Source organism: Equus przewalskii, chromosome 5 (genome assembly GCF_037783145.1).
Source record: "Equus przewalskii isolate Varuska chromosome 5, EquPr2, whole genome shotgun sequence".
Taxonomy (NCBI): Eukaryota; Metazoa; Chordata; class Mammalia; order Perissodactyla; family Equidae; genus Equus; species Equus przewalskii.
Window position 1 is genome coordinate 85,968,911 of NC_091835.1, and position 27,397 is coordinate 85,996,307.

At 47.8% G+C, this 27,397-nt stretch overlaps 1 protein-coding gene across 3 annotated transcripts in view; it reads left to right on the plus strand.

Annotated features, from left to right (window-relative positions):
• The window catches only part of KCNMB4 (potassium calcium-activated channel subfamily M regulatory beta subunit 4), a 67,717-nt gene that overhangs the window by 11,173 nt on the left and 29,147 nt on the right, over positions 1–27,397 (plus strand). For 2 of the 3 annotated variants that reach the window (XM_070622109.1, XM_070622108.1), the window contains exon 2: positions 14,263–14,390. In XM_070622109.1, coding sequence (XP_070478210.1) covers positions 14,263–14,390 — 128 coding nt within the window. Of the gene's footprint in view, positions 1–14,262; positions 14,391–15,824; positions 16,006–27,397 lie in introns of all 3 variants that reach the window. The other variant, XM_070622107.1, reaches the window with a different exon arrangement.

The following is a 27,397-nucleotide window of genomic DNA, read 5'->3' on the forward strand; positions in this document are numbered from 1 at the left end:
AGGGAAAGAACGGTCTTTTCAACCAACGGTGCTGGAACAAGTGTGTATCCACATGCGAAAGAATGAAGTTGGGCTCCTACCTCACACCATACACAAAAATTAGCTCAAAATGGATCAGAAACCTAGATGTACGAGGTAAAAGTATAAAGCTCTTAGAAGAAAACAAAGGTATAAATCTTTGTCACTATGAATTAGGCAGTTTCTTCATTAGCACATGAAAAGCACCAGCAACCAAAGGAAAATAGATAGTTGGACTTAATCACAATTGAAAACTTGTGCCTGGAAGGACACCGTCAAGAGAGTGTAAGACCACCACAGAATGAGAGAGAACCTTTACAAATCATATATCGATGAGTCAAATATCCAGAATATATAAAGAACTTTCACAACTGAACAACAACAGAAAGGCAAATAGCCCAATTGAAAAATAGGCAAAAGATGTGAATAGATATTTTCCCAAAGAAGGGATACAAATGGCCAATAAGCACATGAAAATATGTTCAACATGGTTAGTCCTTGGAGAAATGTAAATCAAAACCACAATAAGATACTACTTCCAACCCGCTAGAAAGGCTATTATAACAAAGGCAGTAGCAAGTGTTGCTGAGTGGATGGGAAAATTGGAACCCTCATGCATTGCTGGTAAGAATGGAACAGATGCAGCCACTTTGGAAAATAGTCGACTCTTCTTCAAAAAGTTAACCACAGATGCCATACGGCCCAGCAATTCCATCCCTTGGTATATACCCAAGAGAAGTGTCAACACAAGTCCACACAAAAACCTGCACAGGACTATTCGTAGCAGCATTATTCACAATAGCCAAAAAGTGGACACAGCTCAAATGTCCTTCCACTTCCAGTGGATAAGATGGATAAACAAAATGTGCCATATCCACGTGAGGAATATTATTTGACTAGAAGAAGGGAAGAAGTGTTGATACATGCTAACATGAAAATGTGCCAAATGTCAGAAGTCAGCCACAAGAGACCACATGTTATCTGACTCCATTTACATGAACGGTCTAGATTGGGGAAGTCTGTGCGAGGATTGGGAAGGATGGCTGAAGGGCCCAGGGTGTCTTCCTTGGAGATGAAAACATTCTAACACTGATTGTGCCGGTGGCTGCACAGTTCTGTGAATCCACTAACAGCCATTAACTTGTAAGCTTTAAATGGGTGGGTTACATGGCATGTGAATTAAATTTCAGTAAAGCTGTTGCCAGGAAAAAATGTTTATGGTAGATTTTCTTTGCAGGTTTTGGCATTTCAGATAACTTCTAAAGAGTTGTCTTATTCAGTAAATAATTAAAACCTCCCTATTACTTGGAAAATGTATATTTAAAAAAATTAATTTTCCAAATAAAATTTATTTTGAAAATACTCAAAAATTATTTGGAAACAAATTTAATAAAAATAAAATATAAATTTAATAAAAGTAAAATCACAATTTTGACAATAACAATTTTAATGTACAAAAATAAACTATGAAAGTAGTATATAAAATCTAGGTAAATATTTACATAATTTGGGGAAGTCAACAGAGCCTTTCTAAGAATGAGACCAGGGACAGAACTCATAAAGGAAATATACTGACTTATTTAGTGACGTAATAAAGAAAAACTTACCTACACTTAAAAAAAATTAAAATTGACAGAAAAATGACAAACTTGGGTGAATATTTGCACTACAGTAGAGAAGAGATTCAAAGCTTGACATTTGAAGAGGTCTTAGCAATAAATGACTATTCCTTAGTAGAACACTAGGCGGGCTAAGGGACGTCCAGATGGCCAGCAAAACGTTATTTCTCGGTGTGTCTGGGAGGGTGTTTCTGGAAGAGATTAGCATCTTTTTTTTAAACTTTGTATTTAAAAATCATTATACATACTTGTAACTTGTGGTTACAAGTTATATGAAAAATCAAGAATTAATATGTGAAATGTATATTAATTATTTTTTTAAGTTTTATAAGATTTTATTTTTTAAATTAATTTATTTTGTATTGCGGTAACATGAGTATATAACATTATATAAATGTCGGGCGTTCATCATTATATTTCGATTCCTGTGTAGATTACATCATGTTCACCACCCAAAGACTAACTACCACCCATCACCATATACATGTGCCCACTCACCCCTTTCACCCTCCTGCCCTCTTGCCCTCTGGGAACCAACCATCCAATCTCTGTTGCTATGTGTTTGCTTGTCATTGTTTTTATCTTCTATTTATGAGTGAGATCATACGGTATTTGACTTTCTCCCTCTGATTTATGTCACTTAACATAATACCTTCAAGATCCATCCATGTTGTCACAAATGGCTGGATTTCATCATTTCTTATGGCTGAGTAATATTCCATTGTGTATATATACCACATCTTCTTTATCCATTTGTCCCTTGATGGGCACCTAGGTTGCTTCCAAGTCTTGGCTATTGTGGATAATGCTGCAATGAACATAGGTGTGCGTGTATCTTTATGCATTCATCATGTTTTCATATTCTTTGGATGAATATCCAGCAGTGGAATAGCTGGATCATATGGTATTTCTATTTTTAATTTTTTGAGGAATCTCCGTACTGTTTTCCATAGTGGCTGCACCAGTTTGCACTCTCACCATTAGTGTATGGAATTTCCCTTTTCTCCACATCCTCTCCAACACTTGTTATTTCTTGTCTTGTTAGTTATAGCCATTCTAACAGGTGTGAGGTGATATCTCATTGTAGTTTTGATTTGCATTTCCCTGATATTTAGTGATGTTGAACATCTTTTCATGTGCCTGTTGTCCCTCTGTATATCTTCTTTGGAGAAATGGTGGTTCAGATCTTTTGCTCATTTTTTAATTGGGTTGTTAGTTTTTTTTGGTGTTGAGATGTATGAGTTCTTCATATATTTTGGATATTAACCCCTTATCAAATATATGGTTTGCAAATATCTTCTCCCAATTGTTAGATCGTCTTTTCATTTTATTGATGGTTTCCTTTGCTGTGTAGAAGATTTTTAGTTTGGTATAGTCCCATTTGTTTATTTTTTCTGTTGTTTCCCTTGCCCAGTCAGACGTGGTACTTAAAAATATGCTGCTGAGAGTGATGTCAAAGAGCATACTGCTTATGTTTTCTTCTAGAAGTTTCATGTCTCCAGGTCTTACCTTCAAGTCTTTAATCCATTTTGAGTTATTTTTTGCGTATGGTGTAAGATAATGGTCTACTTTCATTCTTTTGCATGTGGCTGTCCAGTCTTCCCAGCACCATTTATTGAAGAGACTTTCCTTTGTCCATTGTATGTTTTTGGCTCCTTTGTCGAAGATTAGCTGTCGTGTAGATGTGTCGGTTTATTTCTGGGCTCCAATTCTGTTCTGTGTGTCTGTTTTCGTGCTAGGAATAAACTTAACTAAAGAGGTGAAAGACCTTTGCAGTGAAAACTATAAAACATTGTTGAAAGAAACTGAAGAAGACACAAAGAAATGGAAAGATATTCCATGCTCTTGGATTGGAAGAATAAAATGTCCATGCTTCCTAAAGCAATCTACAGATTCAATGCAATCCTGATCAAAGTTCCAATGACATTTTTCACAGAAATGGCAAAGAATCCTAAAATTTATATGGAGATTAGCATTTGAATCGGTGGACTCAGTAAAGAAGATTCCTCTTCACCAGTGTGGGTGGGTGTCATCCAATCCGTTGAGGGCCTGAATAGAACAATGAGGCGGAAGAAGGTGAATTTACTCTGTGCTGGAGCTGGGACACGGCGTCGGCGCCCCTGGTTCTCGGGCCTTTGGACTCGGACTGAGTTACAGCACCCACGTCCCTGGATCTTCATCTTGCAGATGGCAGACTGTGGGACTTCTCAGCTTCCGTTATGGTGCGAGCCAGTTCCTCATAATAAATCTCTTTCCGTGTGTCTACATATGTCCTATTAGCTGTGTTTCCCTGGAGAACCCTGACTACTAGGGAGGAGCATCAACAGGCAGTTCAGTGAAGAATTGCAACTACCCAGACACGTGAAAATATGTGTAATCTCACGAATATTCAGGGAAACTACCACTGTCAGTGTTTCCAGCTCAATTCTATGAAAACAGATAACTTTAATCCTATCTTAAACTATGCCAGAGCACCCAGAAAGAAGGAAAACTTCCAGATTTGTTTTATAATTTTAGGATTACATTGCAATGAAAACCTATGATAACAAACACATACAGGTGAAAATTATAGGACAGCCTCACTTCAGAATCCTAACGTAAAATCCTAAATGAGTTATCTCACTGATAGCCATACCAGAGGTTTCAATTTTTATTTTTCTTGTCTATATTTTCTAAAGAATTTTCCGAACAGTGTCACCTGGCTTACCCTGTAAGCCTGAGACAGCACGAAAGTGGTGGTCTTGCTTCAGTGACTGATGTGTCTTCATAGATGATGGGCCTGTCATCGATGGGGGTCTAACTGTAGAAATTTCCACAGATTGAGTTTATAAAAATTACATATGGCTAGATAGCAAACGTACCACAAATTAAGTCAAGACAGACAAAATGAGGGGAAAATCGGAGCGTGTGACAAAGATTTAATTTCCTCACTATGTAAAGACTCTTACACATCAGTAAGAAAATGACCAAGGTGGGAAAGATCACGGATGGCCAGTTTGTAGGAAAGAAATATAAATAGTTTTAAAGTATATGAAAAATTATTGCCTTTACTTAAAGATAGAAATTAAAACAAGAACTCCCGTGCTTCAGTTATCAGAAAGTTTAATTGTACCAGTTTATGTTTTAAGGATATGGGGAAACTGCTGGCGGAGCTGTGGTTGGTAGGTCTCTTGGGGACACACTAAGTTTTGAATCGCTTTACTTTTCCTGCTCTCACACGCGTGTGCGAGATGCTTGTAGAAGGATGATTGTTGCTCCTTTGTTGGTAATTGCAAAAGACCGGAAACGCCTTTGCAGCTTTTCAGGAGAGGACCAGTTAGTAATGTTTGACACATCCATGCAGTAGAATTCAAAACAGAAGGAGTTCGATCTCCGTGTGGGGACACCGGAGCACGAGACGATCGTTGAGTGAAACAACAGAGAGTGAGACGAGGAGAGCGCTCACGTCCAGGTAGCGTGGAGCGTGGGGGCCGTGCAATGGTTAACCCAACGGCGGGCGTACAGGGTCGGAGCCGGGGCGTTGCAGCGTGTAACGCTTCCCACTGTTTGCTTTCCTACCTCGTGTATCTATTATGCTTTATTTATACATTTTTAATCAAAAGAGCGGTGTGACTTGGGTGTTCCTTAACCTCTCTCTGCCTCAGTTCCCTCATCTGCGCGGTGAGGATGGTCGCGGCCCCATCTCACTGGGTCATGGGTGGGTGAGCGGATGCGTGGGAAGCCCCTGGAACAGCTCTCAGCCTGAAGCCTTCGATGGCTCTTTGCTCTTGTTAGGACCACGGTGAAGACATCCAACAGCGCGGTAACTTTATGGGGACTCCTCTGTCCCAGCCGCTCTTGCCACCGAGAGACAACTGCCCTTTACTGTTTTTAGGTTTATTTTCTACTGTTCACCTCTGTGTTTCTAAACAGCAGGCTCTGATGTGTGTTAGACACGCCGACCGCCTCCGAGGGCCATGAGGAGGCGGCGTTCTGACACCCCACCCACCCCCTCCCTCCCTCCTCCTTTAAGTACGGTTCTTCATAATTCTTGGCTAAATTAATACTGAACGCTGTTTTAACTATGCATTGTTCGTTTCTTTTCCTTGAGCTAATAATCGTCCCCTTTGCATATTTTCTTACTTTCCTTAGCACCTGTCTCTAACTTTTCCAAAATTCTCCTTTAGCGCTAGAAAACTCCTTTGCCCGCTGTTTTTCGTATGGTTATTTAGGATAGATCGTCACTTAGTTCCATTTTTTTCTCTTTTCAGAAAGATTTCCTGGGACAGCCGTTTGGAGTCGTTCCGCCTTCTGCCCCAAATAGGACCGGCTACGCCTTGGGCCGGTCTCTCCCGGCTTGGGTACTCTGTTTCCTTGACCCCAAGTCTTCGTGTTTCTGGGTTTAGACCTTTATTTTGGGGGAGCACATCCCCAAGGAGCTTCCTGAGAAAGGGCGTGTGGGAAATACAACTTTCAGATCGTGTGTATTGATCAGAGTTCTGTTTCTGAGGATGTAACACACCGGCCCCTTTAAAGACAGTTCACCCTGTCAGGCAGCGCCCCCAAGTCCGTGTCGGTCTGTCTCCAACGTCGTTCCTTACCGACAAATAAGCAGTCAGGAATTCCGCTCAAACTTCCGCTCACAGAGAGCGACTTCGTCATCTGCCCAAACGCTGCCGGGCGGTGTGAGCACAGGCCCCAGTAACCCGCGCGCTGGCACAGGCCGGGCAAGGTGAGCGCGCGCACGCAGGTGAGGCCCTGCTCCCGAGTCTTACTGGCCTGCAGGACCCGCTTCGGTCCGGGGGCCCGAGCGCAGTGCACGGGACGAGGTGGGCTAGACGTCCCGCGTTCAGGCACCCAGACCCCCAGCGCGCAGTGGGCCCCGGACTCCAAGGGCCCTCGCGCCCTGGTGGATGGGCCAGCCCCCGGGTCCTGTGGGAGGCGCGCACACGCTGCCTCCGGGTATAGAGGAGCCCGCCGCCCGGGCCTCCTCTGGTTTTAAGGGGTGAAAGTGCAGCAATCTGCCTTTCCCTTGGGAGGGACGCCGGACCCCCTGGCCCTCCAGCCCCGCAGCCCCGAGGGGCAGGCCGCTGAGCTCCCGCTGCCCGCAGGCCCGGGCGCTGCCGAGACTCCGGCGCTCGGACAGGACGGTGCCATCCCCAAGCCGACGCGGTGCTCCGTGGGGCGAGGGTCGGGTCCCTGCAGACTGCAGCAGGACAGCCCGGGAGTGCGGCGCTGGAGGCGGCGAGGGGTCCGAGTGGCGTGGTGCAGGCTCCCCGTGCCCGCCTGCCAGCTGCCTCGGTGCCGTCCGTGCGCGGGGTGGAGGAAACGGCCTTTGCCGCCCCAGGCGCCGCAGAATCGGCCCGGCGGCCGGTCTTTTGCTCCAGTGAAGAGCCTGAGTCTGAGACAGCAGCTGGAGGTGGCGTCGCCCCGACTCGCTCCATGGTCGTTCTCCAGACTTTCCCGTCTTCTTCAAGAGCCGCATCGTCAGTCACCGGGTCCCGTGATAGGGATGCGGACTCTGACTTCCCCAGGGACGCAGGACTGGTTTATTGGTTTCCTGTTTGGGAAAAGAGCAGGTAGTTCCCGTCACCCACCGCGAAGCCTTGCCGCCGTCGGTAAGGGGGCAAGGTTGGAATTAGGACGGGCGCTAAGGTGCGCGTTGCTTCTGTACGTTCAGGGTCTCGACCACGGGAGAGTTCGTGGACTCCCTGGGCCCACTGTGCCCCCAACTTGAGCCAAAACTCCATTTTCCCCTGTCGCCATGAGCCCTGTTCTGAGCACAGTCCTACTCGGGGGCCCCAGGGGTTAGGGGTCGCACAGGGCCAGTGTCCAGTAATCGTCTAAACCTGCGCCCTTTCCCCAGCGCACAGCCGTTCTGCCAAGTGTCTGCCTTCTCTGGGGAAAGGTTAGGACACTTCCAGGGGGCACCCCTCAAGGTGCTCCCACAGGTTCCTTCCTCAGTGGTCCCCCCGTCACCTTCAGGGAACTCTGGGCCTGGGGACGGGAGGAGCCTGTCTTAGGTCTTGGTGACAGCTGGACTTCATTTCATCAGACTGTAGTTTTTCAGGAATGTAGACGGAGGAGACCCATGGAGGGCTGTCTGCCTGTTTCAGTCCTGGAGGTCCCACGATCCATTAGCCACTGTCAAAGATCCCTGCGGATCAAATCATGTTTATTACGCTCCAAATTCCAGGGGGGCCAGAAATTCAGACAAGGCACAAAGGGGACGGCTTGTCTCTGCTCCCTGGTGTTGGAGGCCCCAGCAGGAGGACTCGAAGGCTGGAGGTGGAATCATCTGAAGGCTCATTCACTCACGTGCAGGCAGTTGATGCTGGCTGTGGCTGGGGGGCTCCGTTCTCCACACAGGCTCTCCGTGTGGTCGCTCTGTGTGGGCTTGCTGGGGCTTCCTCACAGCAGAGTCTGGAGTCCAAGGGCAAGGACTCTCGAGACAGATGCAAGCGGGAGCTGTATCATCTTTTCTGATCTAGCCTTAAGTCCCACAGCATCACTTCCACTTAATCACAGGCTCATCCATGTCCTGGGGAAGGGTAACCCACGCGCCTGAATCGAGGAGTGTCGACATCACCTTGTAAGAGCCTGTGAAATGGGGTAAATATTGGTACAGTCATCTTTGGAAAATGCGTTCTGCCGCAAAATAGGAAGCATCAATTTTTCATCGCCACTATTGGTCAATCCTAGTTCCAGGGGACCAGGATTATCATGGACAGAGCGTATTGGTCATCTTCATGCAGAAATGATGGTGGCAACATTTCATTAAATATACTGAATTTGTGCACAGTACACTACACAGATAGCACCATCAATGAGGCACATCCGAATGCGTACGTGAGCATTTAAGAACGTTTTTTGCATTTCAGTGTTCTGTATGATCAGGAGAGGACTGGCCATCTCCTCTAAAGGATTTTAAATTGTGATCATAAGCCATTGAACAAGTTTTTACATGTGCTGTCATGCTTGTTATAAATAATTACTATTGAGGTTCTTCCAGAGTAAAACTTCTTGTTTTGGTCTGACTTATATTTAGGTTTGAACTCTATATTTGGCAAAGACAGTATATTTTTATTTTTTAACTCTAAAACTGAATGAACTATTTTCTCTTGAAAGTGAAATGTCATTCCACACTTCTCATATTTTTAGTACTATCCCAACCTTAGCAGCCTGCTCGAATACAGAAGTTAAATGAATGTTATTGTTACAAGAATGCAGATGTAGTATCAACACATGTTAATAAATTCTAACTAAAGGACCATTGGTGGGTGGGTGGGAATACTCCACGGGAGGTAGTGAGCGACTTTTCATGGAAGATTTAAGGAGAGAGGAGCAATTCTTCACTGAGGAGTACTTCAGATAATGTGGGCATTTTCCAGCGCCATCTCCATGCCCCCTGTGCTAAGCACGTCGGATGACTCAGTCTTTCTGGAACATCCATACACAACGTCTTTGCATATTCCATTTCTTCTTGGAATGTCACTTTCCCAACCCATTCTCTGAGAACAGACTCCTTAAAGGCACAAATCAAAAGTCATCTCTTCGGTGGCGCCTTCCTGCACACACACCCCCAAAGCCACAATCTTCCCCTCCTCTTTTGTATTCACACAGCACTTTGTGACTATGCTGCTGTTACTACACTGCATGCTCCTGGGAAGAGAGGGGGAGCGGGTAAGGAGTGAGTAACATCCAATCTTTGCAGCCTCTCCAGCCCTCAGCAATCAGGATGATTTATTGCATGACGTATCAGTTCTAAAAATCTGTCATTCCAGGCAGCAGAAGAGCTATTAGTAAGGCAGATTCCGAGTCCCACAGCGTCAGACCCTCAGGAGCATGCACCTCTGTGGCAAGCTCCCGAGGGGTCTGTGGGACACACTCTGACATACACTGTCCTGGACTGTGGGCCACTCTGCTCCCTCCAGCCCGCTCTCTCCAAAGAACTCATCGTGCTTCTCCCATTCTTAGCCTGCTTTTCATATTTTCTGAGCTATTTATCTGACCTTTAGATTCCTCCGTAAGACTTTTCTCATTTAGCTTTCAGGTATGGATATACATTCTGGAACCACTGGCCCTGGAATTTAACTTATTAGCTGATGTGCAATTTTGTGTGTGTTTGTTCAGTTCACCTACATCCATAAAGAATGTGTGTGCTCACGTGCACGTGGGTATGCACGCTATTAATGAGGTCTGGGGGCGCGGGCACCACTGTGGAGTTTATCAACAGCTCAGTTACACTTTTTATTCCTCAGTGCTTTTCTGGTTATATGTTTATATTGTAAAAATGTCATTAAAGTTACAAATCACAGCTGACACAGAGATGTCTCACAGAATTTCAGAAAATGGGGGATTATAGTATAAAATATAATCAGACTGAAGTTCCAGTAGATGATTTTAAGAATTCATTTTCTAATCAGATTTACTCTGGGAATTATTTAATCAGTAAGTTATAGTATCGTGTCTTTCAATGCCACCCTTCCACCCGAGTGAAGTCAAAGGAACTGGGGAAAAATCCAGCTTCTCCATTTCTGCTTCTTAGGTGGCGCCTAACAGAACTGGGCCCACCATTTAGTTAAGCAGACCACGTGCTTTGTGCAACGGATTTTTAAATGACTCACTAAAGGGGGAAAATGAGTTCTGGCTTCTGCGCCCCCGTGATTGAAACACAGTCCTCACGACACGCTCACAAAGAGGCAGTGGAGTGGGCTCTGTGAACGCATCAGTCCATTGGAGTGGCTGAAAAAGAACTGTTATAACCTGGATAAACCCTAAAATCAGATAATGGAAAAATAAGAATAATAAATGCATAATCAAATATTCCGTGTCGAGTGATGGTGGTGTCTGTCCTTAATAAACTCACTGGAAGCCTTTATGTTAATAAACTCAGAATAGCCCTCTGGATCCCATCAACTTTGCTCAGGAATGCAAAAGCCAAATTTTTTTTTCTAACAGGTAGGCATTAAACAAATCTATTTTATCACATGCCTCTTTTCCTCCTGACTTTTTAAAGACAGTGATTTCGTGCAAGTTTAGGCAGCAAATGACACAGACTCCAGTGAAGGTTATTGGAGCACTCGTGGTATTAGGAGTTGGGAAATGCTACCTTTGCAAATGGAAAACAAAAAAGGTCAGAAGCGTATGAAGAAGTTTCTCCAAGAGAGTGCTCATTGGCCTCCGTGAGCGTGACGTGGTGTCTATAAATTCACCAAAGTGACATGACATCCATGGCACCAAAACCCAGCCCTGGAGCCAAACTGAGACAGGAGTGAACAAGCAAAGACTTAGGATGCATTTCTCTGAGAATCTACCAGAAAACAAGGATGCAGCGCCTGCCCCAGCTCAGCCCTCAGGAGGACTGTGCCAGCCCCATTCCCCAGGAAGAAATACACTGGTCCTCCAAGAGAGGGATGCAAAACTCAGGGCATCTTGCTTACCCCCAAATCAGGGAGCTCCAAAGAGAAAACTGGGAAGCCCTAAAGACAGAGACGTGGGAGGCCGTATGGTGCAATGATTGGGAAAACCCTGCAGTCTGAGTCCCAGCTTTCCCATTAGTTATTGTAACTCAGGGGAAGTTTTCTCAAATCCCTCTACCCCTCAGTTTTCTCATCTGGAAAATGGGTTTTCTTATTATAATATATGGTCATCTGGATTAAATGAGGTTGAGATTAATGAGATACAACATATAGTCGATAAATGCCAGCCACGATGAAGACAGTGATGAGGAGGAGGCGGATGGGGTACGTTCTTATGTGTGCTCCTCCCCCAGAGGAGAGACTCATGGAGGAGCTATTGTGGTGTCTGGAAACCATCAGTCTTGAACAACCTAGAAAGGAAAGGAGTCTCTGTGACTGAATTTCCAAATTCCTTTTTCTAGGATTCTGTTTTTGTCTTGAATGTTCATTCATAGCTTATTTAAAGTTCTAACAATCTACCCTGATCCACTGAGTGGAATCGGGGAGGCGTCCAGGGAGGGTTTGAGTTAGGCTTCACAGAAATTTTAAAGACAAACCAACCGGAGAATCAAGACAGAAGAAGATGAGCAATCATGATTTTTAAGAACGTAAGGTTTAGCCTTTAAAAAATTGTCCTTTGAAGGCAATGCGAGCTTTAAAAGGCGCTGGAGTCTTATGTGCTCTTTAATCTGGGATGCTCCTTGGAAAGAATGCAGTCATGTAAAAATACTTGCATTTTGATCTCCGGGTATTTTCCCAATGTAAAAAAGTATTTTGCTTCCAAAAATCCATCCACATTGGCTCAAAGTTTCCTACAGGCAAGAAACGTGTCTTTTGTCCCACGTGAAACCGTACCTCCTACGAAACTGCACACACTTGCTGAGAGCTTCCACCTGTGGTTTGGGACGCGCAGGTTGGGCCCCTGGTCATGTCCTGGAGTCATTGTCATTCAGTAGAGATGTTTCTTTTAAATCCATTTCTCCCCCAAAAAACTGAATAGCAAAGAATTCAAAAGGAGTTAAGTTGCAAAATTGAAAAATCTACTTTGACAACAGTTGGTTATTAGTTGTTTTCGCTAAAATGTTTAGTGTCCCTCACATCGAGGACACTCATTGCAAAAAGGGCCGTGGTGGATTTTAGGGTTTCACCCCTCACAGCTCTACCTCCAAATATGGGAATTTCTCCTTCCTGCAAAGAGCAGAGTCAAGTGGCCCCACTCTCACTTCATAAACTGACCATGATATAGAAAAAACTACTCTAAAAGAGGGAAAAGACGTGTCAATGTCGTATAGGAAATGAGCGACGTGAACGTCAGAGTCCTCCTGTGACCATTTCCTACAGCAAATAGAGGCCCCCGAAAAAGGGCCTCCCAGCCCCGGCCGGTCTTCCTGCGGCTGGCATGCTGGCCTGGTCAGCCTTGCCCGCCACCTCCCAGGGGACAGAATCTCCTCTGGGAAAAGCGCTCAGCAATGCTCGTGGTCCTGCCTTCTGCTGGGTCCTGTCTTGGTGTATCCCCAAGAAGAGCATCATCAAAAGGTAGAACTAATGTATTTTGGAGATTTTACAGATTGGAAATAATGAAATCCAGAAAAAAGGAAGTAATTTATTGAAGCCTAAACACCCAACAGAGAATAGGACCAGAGCCCTATCTAATGGTCCCAATGCTGCTTTGAACTCCGAATTCACAATTTCACAGAAATGTTAGCTCTGTACTACTGTTGTTGATAGGCAGTGGAGCTATGTATGCAGAGGATAAATGTCCAGTGATTCAATCGTTAAAATAACATTTGCATAACATGTGGACTTGTTATAGGTAATAGAAAATAACCAAATTTACCAAAATTTAAAACGTGTCTATGTTGTGTATTTTTAAATGTTTAACCACTGCGAAAACAGCTTCATCATCTTGAATAAAAATGTGTCTAAGTGTGTTATTTAATTAATTCTCCCAACATTTTTGAAGCTTCCCCATACGAGGCCTAGTCCTAAATGTGAAGATACAGAAAAGAAAAAACCATGGCCCTTGTCCCACTTGCTGGCGAACGAGGGGGCTGGCGTGAAAGGGACGAGTGTGACGCTGTGTGGCTCTGGCTGCAGCCGCGCCGGGAGGCTCCTGGAGGAGGGAGCGAGGGGAGGCGGCGCAGCAGGTGCGTCTCCAGGGTGCGGCCCCGGCTCCAGTGGGGACAGCGCGGCGGGGACCGATGTGCAGAGTGTCGTCCGCTTCGCTAACCTTTGTATTTGCTGTAAAATCGTGGGGAGAGGCTGCAGACCACGCGCTCTAAAATAATGTGCCTCCAATTATGCTCTGAAGCCAACGGGCGTTTTCCTGCTCCTCGGCGTCGACAGCTTGGGAAGACATCTGAGAGTGGGATGTGACAAAGTCGCCGGCGTCTAGTTCCAGTCGAAGAGCTGACAGAAGGCTCAGTTCCCCGTCCGTGGAGGGGAGACCATCCAAGGTCATGGCGAGAAGCGCGAGCTGAGGCTGGCGAGCATTTTTTAGTGTCCGGTGTCTTGTAAATAGTAACCAAGCTGGCATCTCCTCCCGTGATCGTCATCATCATCGCAAAAGCCTGAACTGGAAGAGATGGACGAGAGTGCTCAGGTTAACTAAACATCTAAACACGAGCAGTTTTCTGATTCTGCTCAATCTCAAGAGAGCAGCTGAGTCTCTTCAGAGGGAACTGCAGGCTGGGAAAGCATCGGTCAGCAAAGTGCGTTGGTTCTGGGCTCGTTGGTTCCACGGGGCTTCGGTGGTTGAGAGCAGTGTCTGAGGAGAGCCTGTGCTTGAGTTGTGGTTAAAGGTGGAAGAGGAGACAGCATGGTCCACTGGAAACTGGGGATGAAAAGTAACTCTTTTTTTGCCTCCCTCTGTTGATTGACAGGCCTTCAAAAAGAGAGGCTATCGATTCCTATTAGTTTGTAACTAGTTGTTTATAAAATATCCTTATAGTAATGACTGAAAGCTCTATTTTGCTGTATTTTTGTTACTGGAATGTTTATTGTAATTGTGCCAAGTTGGAAATTTGAGACGTAGGTTAGCAATTGCAATTTCGTGATATTAAAAATTAGGTAGGTCAGAATTAGATTAACTTTCCATCTGCATAATGCCATCTCTCTGTTAAAAAATGGGCTGTATTTCACTATTCTGTGGAATAATAGGTTTCCTCTGCATTCTGTCTTGTTAGTGCTCCTATATTCCTCCCTGTAAGAGAGAAAATCAGAAGAACCTGGAGAGCGTCATGAACTGGCAGCAGTACTGGGAGGAGGAGATTGGTTCCCAGCCGTTTACCTGCTATTTTAACCAATTTCAAAGGTAAGCGGTACTTACCTGTGTGTGTCACGGTTGTTGGACCCTCTGTGTTTGTTCCACTGGTAAATCAAGACGGTGCTCACTTGACAGCATAGCCGACATGGACACCCTCTCAGCTCTTTCTAGCATGTCCTTCCCCAAGGCTTTTCCTGCCCTACGGGCCGGGAGGCGTGTAGGGAATCGCAGGCCAGGAAGAGAGGGGACTCGGGTCACAGAGCTCACCCTCTGGACGCTGGAAAGTGGCTTTAGGTAGACAGGTCGTTACTGGCAGTGTTTGCTGAGAATGACAGATGGAGGCACGTGAGCTAGACAGCGTGCGGAGCCGTCAGCATTTGACTGCCTCGGATCTTTCCTTTCCTTTTCTGATGAAGTGTCAGTAAAGTGAGTTCAGACCATGAAAGTCTGACTTACAGAGAATTCCAGTGATGCCACACGACCACGGCTCCTTGGCCTCGTACACTTCAGGACCCGCCAGACTGCTCACGGGATGTGCTCATCCAGCGTTTACCGAGCGTCGAGAGCTCCGCGTGCACGTCCCCACGTGGACGCCCCCCGGTTACCCCAGGCTGCTCCCCTCCCTCCCGCCCTTGGCGAGGGGCGCTGTCCTCCGCTCGGCCTGGCCCAGGGACCTCGGAGCACTTCTTCATTCGCTTTTCTCCTTTACACTCCATAAGCTTATTCACTGTCACCCTGATTTTACCTCGAAATGCCCCTGCTCCGCCCTCCCTGGGCGCCGTCCCAGTTCAGGCCCACGCTATTTCTCAGCTCCATCGCCGCGGACACCTCCCACCTGCCCCACCCTGAGCGTCCGGCCCACCGCCGCGGCGTCTCCCCGAGACGGGAGCACAGTCGTGTTCCTGCTCACGCTGCTCGGAGTAAGTCCACGCATCCTGCCTCGGCCTGTGTGCTCGGAGCTATTGCTGCGTGACGAGCCCCCGAAATCTAGTGCTCCCCCAACAGTGACTGATCGCCTCGTGTGATTCCCTGGGCTGCCTGGGCGGTTCACCGGCTGGCCTCTCCTGGGCTCAGGTGCGCTGGGGTGGCGGCTGGGCAGCCGCGTGCTGCAGGCCGGCCTTGGCCCTCGCTGGTCCCGCCGATGGTCCTGGCTCAGCTGAAGCCCTTAGTCCTCCCCACCTGGTTTCCCCTCCTCCAGTCGTGTGGATGGCCTTCCTGACAATGTGCAGCCTAGGACGGCATCCCAGGACAGCATCCCAGGACAGCTAGCCTGGCTCTGGAGCTCTCACGACATCCCTTCTGACACCTTCACAGCGCGTGGAGAAGCCAGCCGGACTCGTGGGGTGTAGACGTAGACGCTGCCTGTAGACAGGAGGAGCTGCTCGGTGCTGTGGCTGTATTTCACCTCCAGAGCACACGAGCCCTCAGGTTCCCACCGGCCTCCCCTCTGCAGCCTCGTCTCCATCCTCACGCCCTTTGCAGAGCCGTTCTGAACTACACGTGGTGCCCAGAATATCTTCCAAATGGCACCTGTGCCTTGTCACGTGCTTCTCCTGCCTCGACTGCCTGTGAAGACTTCCCAGAAGCGGCCTTCTCTGGGCGGCTGTCCTTGACCTCCAGGTTCGCTTTACTTGTATGTCAGTTAGAGTACCACCTGCTGCAGGTAAGCAGAAAACTCACTCAAAGTAGCAAAAAGAATTTTGAAATGTATTATTTCATGCATCAGAAAGTGCACAGGTGGACGACATTAGGGTAGTTGCATACAAGGATTTAACAGCGTCAAGAAGCCAGGTCTTTCCTGCATCTCAGTTCTACCTCTGGGTGGCTCCCCTCATGTTTATAATATGGTTGCTGTGGTTCCGGATGTCACAGCCAGGCACAGCAGTGTCCAAAGGCAGAAAGAAACCTGTCTTTCCTGGTATGTTTTTCTTGAGATGAGCAAACCTTTTCCCAACTTCCCACGACTGACCCCCCCTCCCCCCCAGGTACCCTTGTCTAGAATGAGTCCCTTTGCCTACACCTAAAGCAATCGCAAGCAAGAACAATCAGAATCTACCTCTGATTTGGGGATAGGGCAGTGTCTCCTGAGTCACGTGGAGGAAGGGTGAACACCTGTGCAGATTTGGGAAAGAGGAATAAAGGGGACAGAATTTGTGCAACAACCACTAGTGCCAGCTCCAGGTGTGTCTCCCGCGGTCTGGGCACAGCCCTGTCCGAGGTCCACAGTCCTCACTCCATGTAACGGTGCCCAAGGAGCTTCAAGAAAGGGCCCCACAGAGCAATGGGATTAGAATCTCTGGTGGCTGAAGGCAGGTGTTGACCCCCGGGCCCCACACACGAGCGGGATGCAGGGCCGCTGCTGTGTGTGGTCGCTCCTCGCCCTCTGCTGGAGCTGCTCCTTCGCCCAGCATCGCACGCTGGGCCGCATGCTGGGCTGCTGTGGGCCGGAACTGCTTGGCCTTGTGTCCCTCGCACTTAGCACAGCGCCTGGCTCTCAGTTAGTAACGTTTGGTGAATGAATGAATGAATGAATGAATGCAATGTGCCAGATTCATAAGGAGTGTTCTTTGCTTCCAAGGAGTTAGAATTTATGGGGGGAACCAGATGCTTTTGCCAATATAAATATGACTCCATCCGCTAGAAATGAAGAGGGGAGACCTTGAGGACGGGGTGGCTGCGATGAAGAAGCCAGGGCCGGGCTATGTAAGGTGCGTCAGGTGCGTGGGTTACACAGCAGGGAGTGGAAGGGAGTTTGGAAGCTGGAAGGGTGGCTTGAGCCTGGATTTCTGAAGGGTCGGGAATGCCACACTAACGATATGGTCTTCCTCATGTGGCAACGAAAATTCCTGAAAAGGTTTTGTTTTAAACCAAAGACTGACCTGAGGAAGTCTCTGGTTTAGAAAGTGACTGTGTGAGTGTCGAATGTGTGCTGGCGGGAGGGGAGGTCAAGGCAGGGGCTCCAGCTCAGAGATGGGGAAGTAAGGACAGTCCTGAGTGAAAAATTACCATCTCTGAGTGGCTACCATGGGCCAGCCATGGGAATAACATTTTGTTTACACATCCCCAAGTTTCTTATAATAGGTCTAAGTACCAGCCCCATTTAACAGAGGAGGAAACTGAGTCTTAAGTTAAGTAACGTGCCCAATGCGCACAGCTGTTAAGTGAGAAAACGGGATGGAGTTAATCTGACTTGCGAAGCCCGTCTCTGAACGGCCCACTGGTGCTGAGGAGGATCTTGAAGCTGGGCTGAGGGCAGAGTCAGGAGGGAGCTGACAGAGGGGGCGTCAGAGCGACGTCCTGGAGTCACAGTTAGCCGGACTCGGTGACAGCATCAGCGATGAGGAAAAGCCAGTCTCACACCCGACCACTGTGAGGAGAGGACAGCCCAGCCTTGGCCGTGTGCGTCTGAGGGACTCGTAAGACACCAGAAGATGCTCGAGAGAGTCAGAAATACAGACGTTCATTCAGGACCAAGAGCAGAGGGCCCGGTGGCACGGGGCCGGGGACCAGTGACGCCAGCTGCTGTCAAAGTGAAAAGAAAAACGCATCCCGGGACTCGTCCAGAGAAGGGATGTGGGCAGCATCTGGGGATCATCTGCATTCAGGTTCTAGGAACGAGGGCCAAACGCCGAGAGGGCAGTCAGGAGGGAGGCGTGTCCTGGAGGGGGTTTCAGGAGACAGGGTCATCCCGAGGGCCTCTGAGGAGCTGTGGCCTTGGCAGTTAGAGGTGGGGGATCCTTGGGGAAACAGCTTGGGTCCCGCTTGGAGCACGGGGCTGGAAATCGTGTCGCGGTGCCGGGGTGAGAAGGGGAGGCCTTCGTCTGCGGACTCCTCCTTCAAGGCATTTGCCGTGACTGGAAAAGGTTTGGGGAAGAGCTGAGTGGCGGGTGCAGAGAAACGGGCCCCCACAGTCTAAAATGCTGAGGAGGACAGAGATGCTGACTATACACAGTAAATAAGGCAAAGGTGGAACACGCCCTGAAGAAAACGAGATGGCACGAGAGTAAAGGTCCTCAGCCTCGGTCAAGGGGTGTTCTCTGCGAGGTGGGAGCCCAGGAACAGGGGCAGGCGCCGGTCAGGACAGGTGGGTTCTGAGCCCACCGCCGTGGGAACCAGGTGACCCTGACCCCTGGGGGCCCGGAGCTGGCTTCAGATTGGGCTGGGCTGCGCTTGTGGTTGAGCGAACAGGGCCCCCCGCAGGCTGTCTGGGCCAGCTGGGTCGTCGTGATAGACGTCCCCTCTCAGCACCGGGTCTCCAGAGGCACCCTCCCTGCGCATGGCCGCCTCCTGTTGGACGTGAACTCTGAGCATCCTCAGGACCGACGAGACGGGTCCTCCGAGGAGTGAGGGCTGTCTGAGAAGGCCCCCTGCACTGTGTGGCGGTTGTGGGAAGGCTGGTGACGGTACAGCCGAGCCCGGGTCCTCCTTCAGACCGAGCCCCGTGCCCTCCCCATCTTCTCGCTGTCCCATTCCCGCTGTCGGGTGTGGACAGAAGTGGGTGGCCTGTCACAGCCCAGCGCCACTCAGGCCGTGATTGGAAGTGACTCCAGGAAGCAGCAGCTTGGCATTTGGCTCCGTTGCCGTGACGTGTGCGAGAGGGACCGAGCGTGCTGGTTGGAGGCGTGAGGGGTGGCAGGTCTGGTGCCATCTACGCTGAGCACACTTTACCGCTGCGCCATGGCAGACAGAAATAGCCCGGCTGTGGAGACTCCCAGATGCTCTGGGAAGACGATCTTCTCGTGTAAAGTAACCTTTCGGTTTCTCTCAAATGCAGGAAATTAGGGAGAATAGTTACCAAGACGTTTCCATTTTCAAGAAAAGGACGTTATTCTCAAAATCTAAGACAAAGACTGTTGGAGGCTCAGCTTTCCACTGCTTAGGTCACATTTGGCGGAGCTGTGCCGTGGCCAAGCAGCCACCATAGCCACGCCTGCCGGGAGGCGTCCCCACGTGGTGGCCCGGGTCACGGGGTCACCATCTCCCCTAAACCTCTCGCTCCTCTCCTCCCGCAGCCTCAGGCTCACCGTCTCCCTCCAGTGTGTAGATTTCTCCTTTGCACTTTTCAGGTAGGTAACGCCACGCTTTCCTCCTTAGACCATTTTTCCCTTAGCCGTTCCCCAGCTCGTCCTTTCTCGGCAAACCCAGCTCAGGCCCTCTCACCAGAGCTGCCCAGTGCACCGTGGAGGCCCGCTCCCTCCACACAGGCCTGCGGCCCGTCCCGCCTGCCGCTGCGGCTCTCCTCCATCTTTGCCTGCCCAGCTCCCGTGAAGAGGGCTGGCCCTGGAAAGGGTGACTCATCCTTGTTCCCTTTGGACCTAAGGCCCAGAGGAGCCATCGGTCTTTCTCGTTTGAACCTTTCCTCTTAGAGCGCAGCGTTCTCATACAGGTTTGCTTCTCATGTTTCATCCTCCTGAGTGGACAGCAGTTCACAGAGTGCACAGAGCAGGCTCACACATACACACACAGGCACACGCACATACACACATGCACACACGTGCACACACATGCAAACACATGCGCACGTGCACACACGATGCTCAAGTGAACAAATCCAGCTGTGCCACCTGTCACGTCTTGCACTCGCCCCTGGGCTCCAGCCCTCACGACTTCTCCTCTAGATTGTCGACGGGACCCTTGACTGGCCTTCAGCCTGGCCTTCCTCCTGTCCATCGCCCACATGACACTAGGTTTGTTTTGCTTTCTTTAAGCCTCTATTTGATCTTGTCACCGTCCTCGATTAAGTTTTTCTGCCTTCTCATTGTCCGTCAACAAGGCCCTCCCAAATTCAGCTTCAACTTCTGCTGTTTAATTATGTGCCAGTCATGGGGAAGCAGAAGCAGAACATCAGGGAAAAACCCGACCTGGTCCCCCCTTCAGGGAGCGTACAGTCCACCGTGACGCTGTTGGATAGACAATCGGAGTAGGGTCGGGGAAGAGGGAGAAGCGAGGTGCTGAGAGGTGGTATCACAAGGTGGGGGGTTTTGAAGACCCGTCTGAGTAAATCCTAATTAGGTGGAGACCAGAGGATTCAGGAGTTTCCTGGTAAAATGTGAGGGGACAGTGTTTCGGAATGAGACACCACCACGTGCAAGGGTCCTGGGGCAAGAAAGAGGTTGGCGAATTTTAGGACCTGAAAGGCCAACATGGGGGGATCTGTGAGTGAGGCGGAGAGGTGGCGGGGACACTGGAGGGAGACGAGGTGGGGCTGGGTTCCTCTCACGTGCAGTGAGCAGCCGGAACAGGTTGTAAAGGGGCATGGTGACATGATCTGAGTCACGTGTTTTAACTTCACTCCGGCTGTAGACGGCCGTCTGTTTCTCCTGCACAGTGATGTCTTTCCTCCCGTCCCTCTCCTCTTCCCCCAGGGGACACCTTACCCTTTTCCTGCCTCCAGGAATCAGCACACACAGTGGTCACAGGAGGGCCCAGGAACCAGCCACTGTCCAGGGTGCGTGGTCTTGGGTGTGTCACTTCAACCCATCCCTTTGCAGAAGGGGAAATAGTAAGGTTATTGCGGGTAATAATCAATTACTACTTGTACTCGTCAATGAGGTGGCATGTGTCTGAACCAGAGTAACTCCTATGAGCATATTTGCTGTTCCTGTGTCTCTTGCTATTACGGGGATTTGCCTCCAGTCGCACCGGGCAGCCATCTCCCACCTTCCCGTGTGTAACTGACCATGTCCTCCTCTGCACCCCGTGCCCCCGCGGCCGCCTCAGCGCTGTGACAGGTTGGTGGAGTGTGTGCTCTCCTTCTATAGATTATGATTCCTAAGGGCAGCGGCCACATGGCACCCGGCATCTGGGTTTCCATCTCCCATCTGTGTGCCTTCCGTAAATTGTGCGGCTTCTTGGTCTGGGATTCCTCAGCCATAAGATGGGGATAACGTTATCCATCTGAAGGGTGTTTTTGATAAGGATCATATGGCACAATGGTGAGTGCTTAGTAAACATGTATGTTTACTTTCCTGCCCCCTAAATTTCTAGCAACTAGAGTAGAAACAGCTAGTCACTGAATAGCCTGTTTATTCACTCATTAGAAGCTGAGTGAGGTGTTGAATGAATAAATAATAGGGATTCTATTATTGAGCAAAGCAACAGAACACAAAATAACTGAAGAGATTCTATTGTTAAATAAAATAAATATCTTGTATTGCTGATACTGAATTGATATATTCTACTTTTTAGGTTCATTTAAAGTATGTTTGTCCTGTAGTACACATTTTCAAGTTAAATTTACCCTTAGCATTTTAGAGACAGATGAACATAATGGCCAAAGCTAACACTGAGCAGAGTGCCCTTTAGAACACAGCGTGAAAGCCATTAAAACAGAAGGTGAAAAGCAACCGCTTGGAAAGGATCTCGCGCTCACCTAGGGCTCACTTTTCTTATCTATAAAATTTGACAGACTGATAAAGGATCTAAGATTCCTTCAACTCGCAGGTTTTATGGTTTTGTGAATCTCTGATTCTGACGGCTTGTACGATGACGACAGCTGAAGACGCTAGATGAGATCCTGATGGTGGAAGAGAAGGAGAGTTCGCAGCAGTCTAGACGGTTGACAGTCTGAAGCTGTTAGTGGAGGAGACACAGTCCTCCGACCTCAGCAATAACTGCGTTTCATAACCACCATGCCGAGTCGTCAAAAAAGGTTAAATTTGGTTCAGCATACTCTCCTTAAAAGGCAAGGACACGTGTAATGCATTTTTAGAAAGATTTTTACCAATGATATTTTCACAGTTTTATTAGTTTTTATTCAACTTCAAAGGTTAAGCTTCAATTATTTGGAGAATTCACTTATGTAAATACCTACTTCCATTCCTTGAAATCAGCAATGTCATTGTAGGGGGCTACAGAGCCCTCCTGCCACAAAACAGCTTGTTGCTCTTCTGTCACGGTGCCACCCTTCTCAGTGTTCCCGTAGAATTACAACCTGTCAGTCATTTGTCTTTCATTTAGTCAATAAGCATTTACTTATTTGTTTACTTGCTGAGGAAGACTGGCCCTGAGCTAACACAGTGCCCATCTTCCTCTACTTTATACGTGGGACGCCTACCACAGCATGGCTTGACTAGCGGTTCCGGGTCCGCACCTGGGATCTGAACCGGGGAACCCTGGGCTACTGAAGTGAGTGCACAAACTTGACCACTACACCACCAGGCTGGTCCCAACAAGTGTTTATTAATCATCTGCTGTGTACCAGGCAGCAGTGGTCAAAGATACTAAGGCTTATCTCTGTCTTCAAGGAGCTCACTGACTGGTACAAAAGAGAAACAAGAATAAGAGGTCAGAATGTAGTGTGGTGAGCCTATGACGACAGGGCGTGCACGTAAATATGCTGCCTGGCCCTGCTTGGAGGGCGATGAGGGGTGGAGCGAGAAAAGCCTTCACAGCGGAAGGCTGAGCTGAGTTTTAAGGAGCGAGTAGGAATTTTCCAGATGAATGAAGCCTAAGGAAAGGGATTTCAGAGACAACAATAACATGCTCAAAGGCTTAAGATTTGAAATATCATGAGCAACGGGAAGAAACGTGAGGAGCTTCACATGCCCGGAAAGTGCGTTTAGGGGAAAAGCGCTACAGGAACCTGAAGCAGCTGAGGCAGGTAAGACTGTGCTTTGATGCCATGTTGAGGGCCTTAGACCTTATTCTACGTGCAGTGGAGGCGTGGCCGTCGCATTCGTGTTTTAGAGAGACCGGTCTGGTGGCTGCATGGAGGGTAGACTGGGTATACGCCCGAGTTGGAGGAAGGGTGAGCATTTGGAGATTATTGCACCAGTCTAGATGGGGTGAAAAGAGCCTGGGTGAAGGCAGAATTCATGCAGGAGGAGAAGGGGTGGACTCGAGACTTTAAGGCAGGGGAATCCACAGAGAGTGATGCAGGTCAGGAAGAGGACGCAAGGGGGTGACTCTCGCTCTCCGTCCTGGGTGACTGTGTTGGCGGTCATGTCAACTGGCGGTTCTGGGAAAGCTGTTGCTTTCCTGACATAAGTACCAACAGCCCATTTCCGCTACCTTTGTCCCAGCAGAAAAGTGGGTGGAGGTGGCCTGATGCCAGGAGTGCAAAAGCCGCCGTGTAGCCTGGAGGTGAGAGTGTGAGCTTGACATCCACACTTTAAGAAGACTGGAGCGAAAAGTAGAAAGAGCCAGTGGCCCCCCGCCTGCCTACCTCTGGATTTCTCAGATGTTCAGGAACGTGCCTCTGAGTTGGTTTGTTAACCAATACAGTAAAAAAACAATTGGTCAATTTTAATTGATTTTCACAACATGTTTGCATTTGTTTTTGTCTTATGAAGCCCTAAAAACAGATTTCTTTTAGTATATTTATAGTTGAATTCAATTGTTCCACTGGCTTCTAAGTTTTCCTTTCTTTTTTTATAGGACAAATTACTAGAGAAAAAAACCTGATGTTTACTGGGAGATTTCTTAAGATACAAATGGGAAAAAAAGTGTATATAAAGATGGGAATGATACTCTGAACAAATTCCGTAGGGAAATTTGATTGACTTTTGAATGAATTACTAAATACTAACCTTGATATTTGGTATAAATTTAATTTTGACAGAGCTTTTTGCTTTTGTTTTTATTTGCTCTGAAAAAATATTTCTTATCTATCGTTAAACAAGAGGCTGGTTCTGTAGTTAATTTCTAAAGGAACATGCTGGCTTTCTCTTTAGACATTGAGTCCAATGATGTATCTTGAGTCTTAAAAACAAAACAGTGAATCTGGAATCTTACCCAAATTGAGTCTTTTCCGAATACATTTGTGTCTGTTTCCATATTAAGAGAGATTACATCAGAATTGAAAGCTCTCTTTGGTCTCAAAATACATACTTTTTAAAAAAAGCAATGATTGCCATGGCTTCTCCAGGATGCTTCGGGATGCGTATGGACTTCATTCCCGTGTTCTTCCAAAGTCCAGATGGCCGGACAGCACGTATATGAGATAAATGTCGAGGTCTGTTTTCCAGTGGTTGTTCAAAGTGTTCTTAGGCTTGCAAATTAATCTTCTAACAGCTTTTATTGTCATGGCAATAAAGTTAAGAATTTGATGTTATTAAATCACTTTTCATTTAAGATAGTTTATGCAGCCTTCAAGCCAAGCCCCGAGGGAATTTGGGAGGAAAAGTACAGGGATCGCAGGACAAGTAGGTCGCAGGGAGCGGCCTCGTCAGGTGGCGGGTGCGGGGCGGGCTGCGCGTCAGGAGACTCCCTGTCTATCCACAGCTCTCTTCGTGACTCAGTTTATGACCTTGGGCTACTTCCTGAAGACTCTCGCCTCAATTCATCTTAGACAAAATGGGGCCAGAGTGAGCCTCTGACCCTGGCGAGGGGATCACACCCGGGAGGCCTCTGCCTGTCGTTTACTCCCCCAGAGGAACCCCTGCCACAGCACTGTTTGAAAGTGTTTTTTTCCATTCTCCACTCTAACAACTCTGGTGACAGTGGACATCACCTCCATTTCCAAACATTTTTAGCTGTCAATAATTCGTTTGGGGAAATATCTAGAAGGAGGCACATTCATAGAGACAGAAAGTAGCATAGAGGTTACCAGGGACTGGGGAGGGAAAATGCGGGCTGTTGCTGAATGGTTACAGACTTTCCTTTTGGGATGATGAGAAAATTTTGGAAATAGATAATGGTGATGGTTGCATGTAATTAATGCCAGTAAATTGTATACTTAAGATGACTAAAAGCAAATTTTGTATTGTATGTATTTTACCATAGTAAACAGTTTTCATCGTGGGCAGCGCTGTGGTCTCAGTAGGAAGGTAGACCGTTTATCTGAGTTTTACAGAAGGTCGCACGCCAGGAAGGAGCAGGGTCAGGATCCGAACAGAGTCCTTGCCCCCTGGACCGTGGGTGTCCTCTGGTCCCCCTGCGTCACTGCGGGAGCAGACGCGTTCTCGCTGTTGGCGGTGCTCCCATTGTGAGCTGGCCTACGCAGGGGGGCGCTGAATGTGTCTGCCACCACTTTCAACTGGAGATGAACCCTCAGTAAGGCCTCACCTGGCATTCTTTTTTTGGCAGCCACACACATTGTTGATTTACACAGAGCTTATAATCTTATAAACTTCCTCCCCCCTTGTCTGTTTTATACATGCTGCTCTTAAAAGAGATTCTCCCCATTCCTAAACTTGTGAGAATGGTGTTCTGGATCTAAATGCAAGAATTTAAAATTTATCCCCATATAAATACACATTGTTGCTTTTTTACTGATTGTTCCATTCTCATGCTTATTTTGAATCTTGATTCTGGCATGCATCGTATGTGTTATTTCTTTCATCGTAAAATGTTATCAAAGTTGTAAATCAAAATGACTTCAGTCCCCTTATCCAATTTATCGATAGAAATGCTGACACAGGCCGGGTTCTGACTACAGTAGTCAGACGGAGACCTACTGTTTCACTGACGAACTCCTCTGGTCTTGCCTGGTGACAGCAATCCCTTCACATAGCGCCCGCTCTGCTCCAGAAACTAAGAGCTTTAGACACTGCATCTCATTGAATCTGCACGACACCCCTACAAGGGGTTGTTGTCATAATACTCATTTTATACATGAGGGGACGAAGCATAGAGAGGTTGAGCAACTTGTCCAGATCACACAGCTGGCGAGTGGCAGAAGGGGATTCAACCCCATATCCTCCGCCCCCAGAGTCCGTGCTCTTAAGCTCTCTGCTGCACTGCCACCTACCCTCGGGGTTCCAGCCCACAGGGGGTGAGATGATACAAGGGACCCTATTAACTCTCATCAGTGGCGTTGCTACGATAACGTTCCTTAAATGTGCCATTGGTGGCAGACTCATCTGGAATGCCAGACCAAGGGACCAGTGCCTTTGCATGTGCTGTCTCTGCTCCCAAGGAACTTGGCTCGAAACTCCTCCTTTTCTTTCATCTTTGCTCTTTATCTCCTTCTTTTGTGTTACGTCCGCAGTTTGCCTATTGCATTTTGAAATGTATTTCAACAAAAACAAATGACACACATTTACAGGCTTCAGAGCAGGTGCTGGCACTGTGCGGGGTGAGGGGCACAGACTCGAGCCGCAGTGTCCGAGCCTCAAGCGTACAGCTGGCTGGTGAAGGCCGACACCCGCCGGCCTGGGGCCTGGCGTGTTCAGGGCTCCACAAATGCCCATGGCTGGAAGGGAGAGACCCGAGTACCGAGATGGTCCTAAGATGCTCGAACGTGCGTCTGTCAACTGCTTTGTGGTTTAGGTTAGGAGAGGACTAGTTTGCTCATCACAGCTGTTTACCCAGTGAAACTGTAGATGCAGCCCGCACCTGTGCGTTTCGGTCAGCTCAGGCCAAATTGTGCTGTGGTGACAGCCTGAAGACTCGATAACTCGTGACAATGAGAGTCTATTTCCTGCACACAGTACGCGCCTGTCCTGGGCCACAAGCAGCTTGACCCCCTGGCGTGGTCCCTGCAGGACCCGGGCTCAAGGAGCTGCCCCATCTGGGATTCAGCAGAGGAAACGACGACAAATTTCCCAGCAATACCTGTACCTACAATTCTTAGCGATTTTCAAAGTCTTCATTTTGTTTAGTTCAACAATCTGGTGGCTATTTACATGTATTTTCCTGAAGTTTGGATATTGCATGCTACCAGGGTAAAGTTAAGTTATGGCACATTCAAGAGAAACGTTAAGATTGACCAAAAGTGTCTTTTTAATTACTCAAGTTTAAAAAATTCTATTATTGTACCATACGTCATCACTTTAATTGTCACCCATATTTCTCCATAAAGCCTTTGTTCTCCAAACATATATTTATAAGCAATTGATCAGTCAGGAAAAGAGCTTCACGATTAATTTAGCTAATTTTGCTGTGCAGAAGTATTTCAGTGTCTGTTCAATGCACTTGTACCGAGCAAAATCACTGCTTAACAGACGACAGCAAAACTTGAGGTGAAGCTGTTGGTCACACGCTCTTCACTATATGACTCAGGGGTTGGGGTGAGTGAGTCATTGCTCGCGTCGATGGAAACGCCAGCCTGTTTCTATCCTCCCACAGGCAGTGGCAAAGTATATATACTCTGTTAATTGTTTAATTAAGAA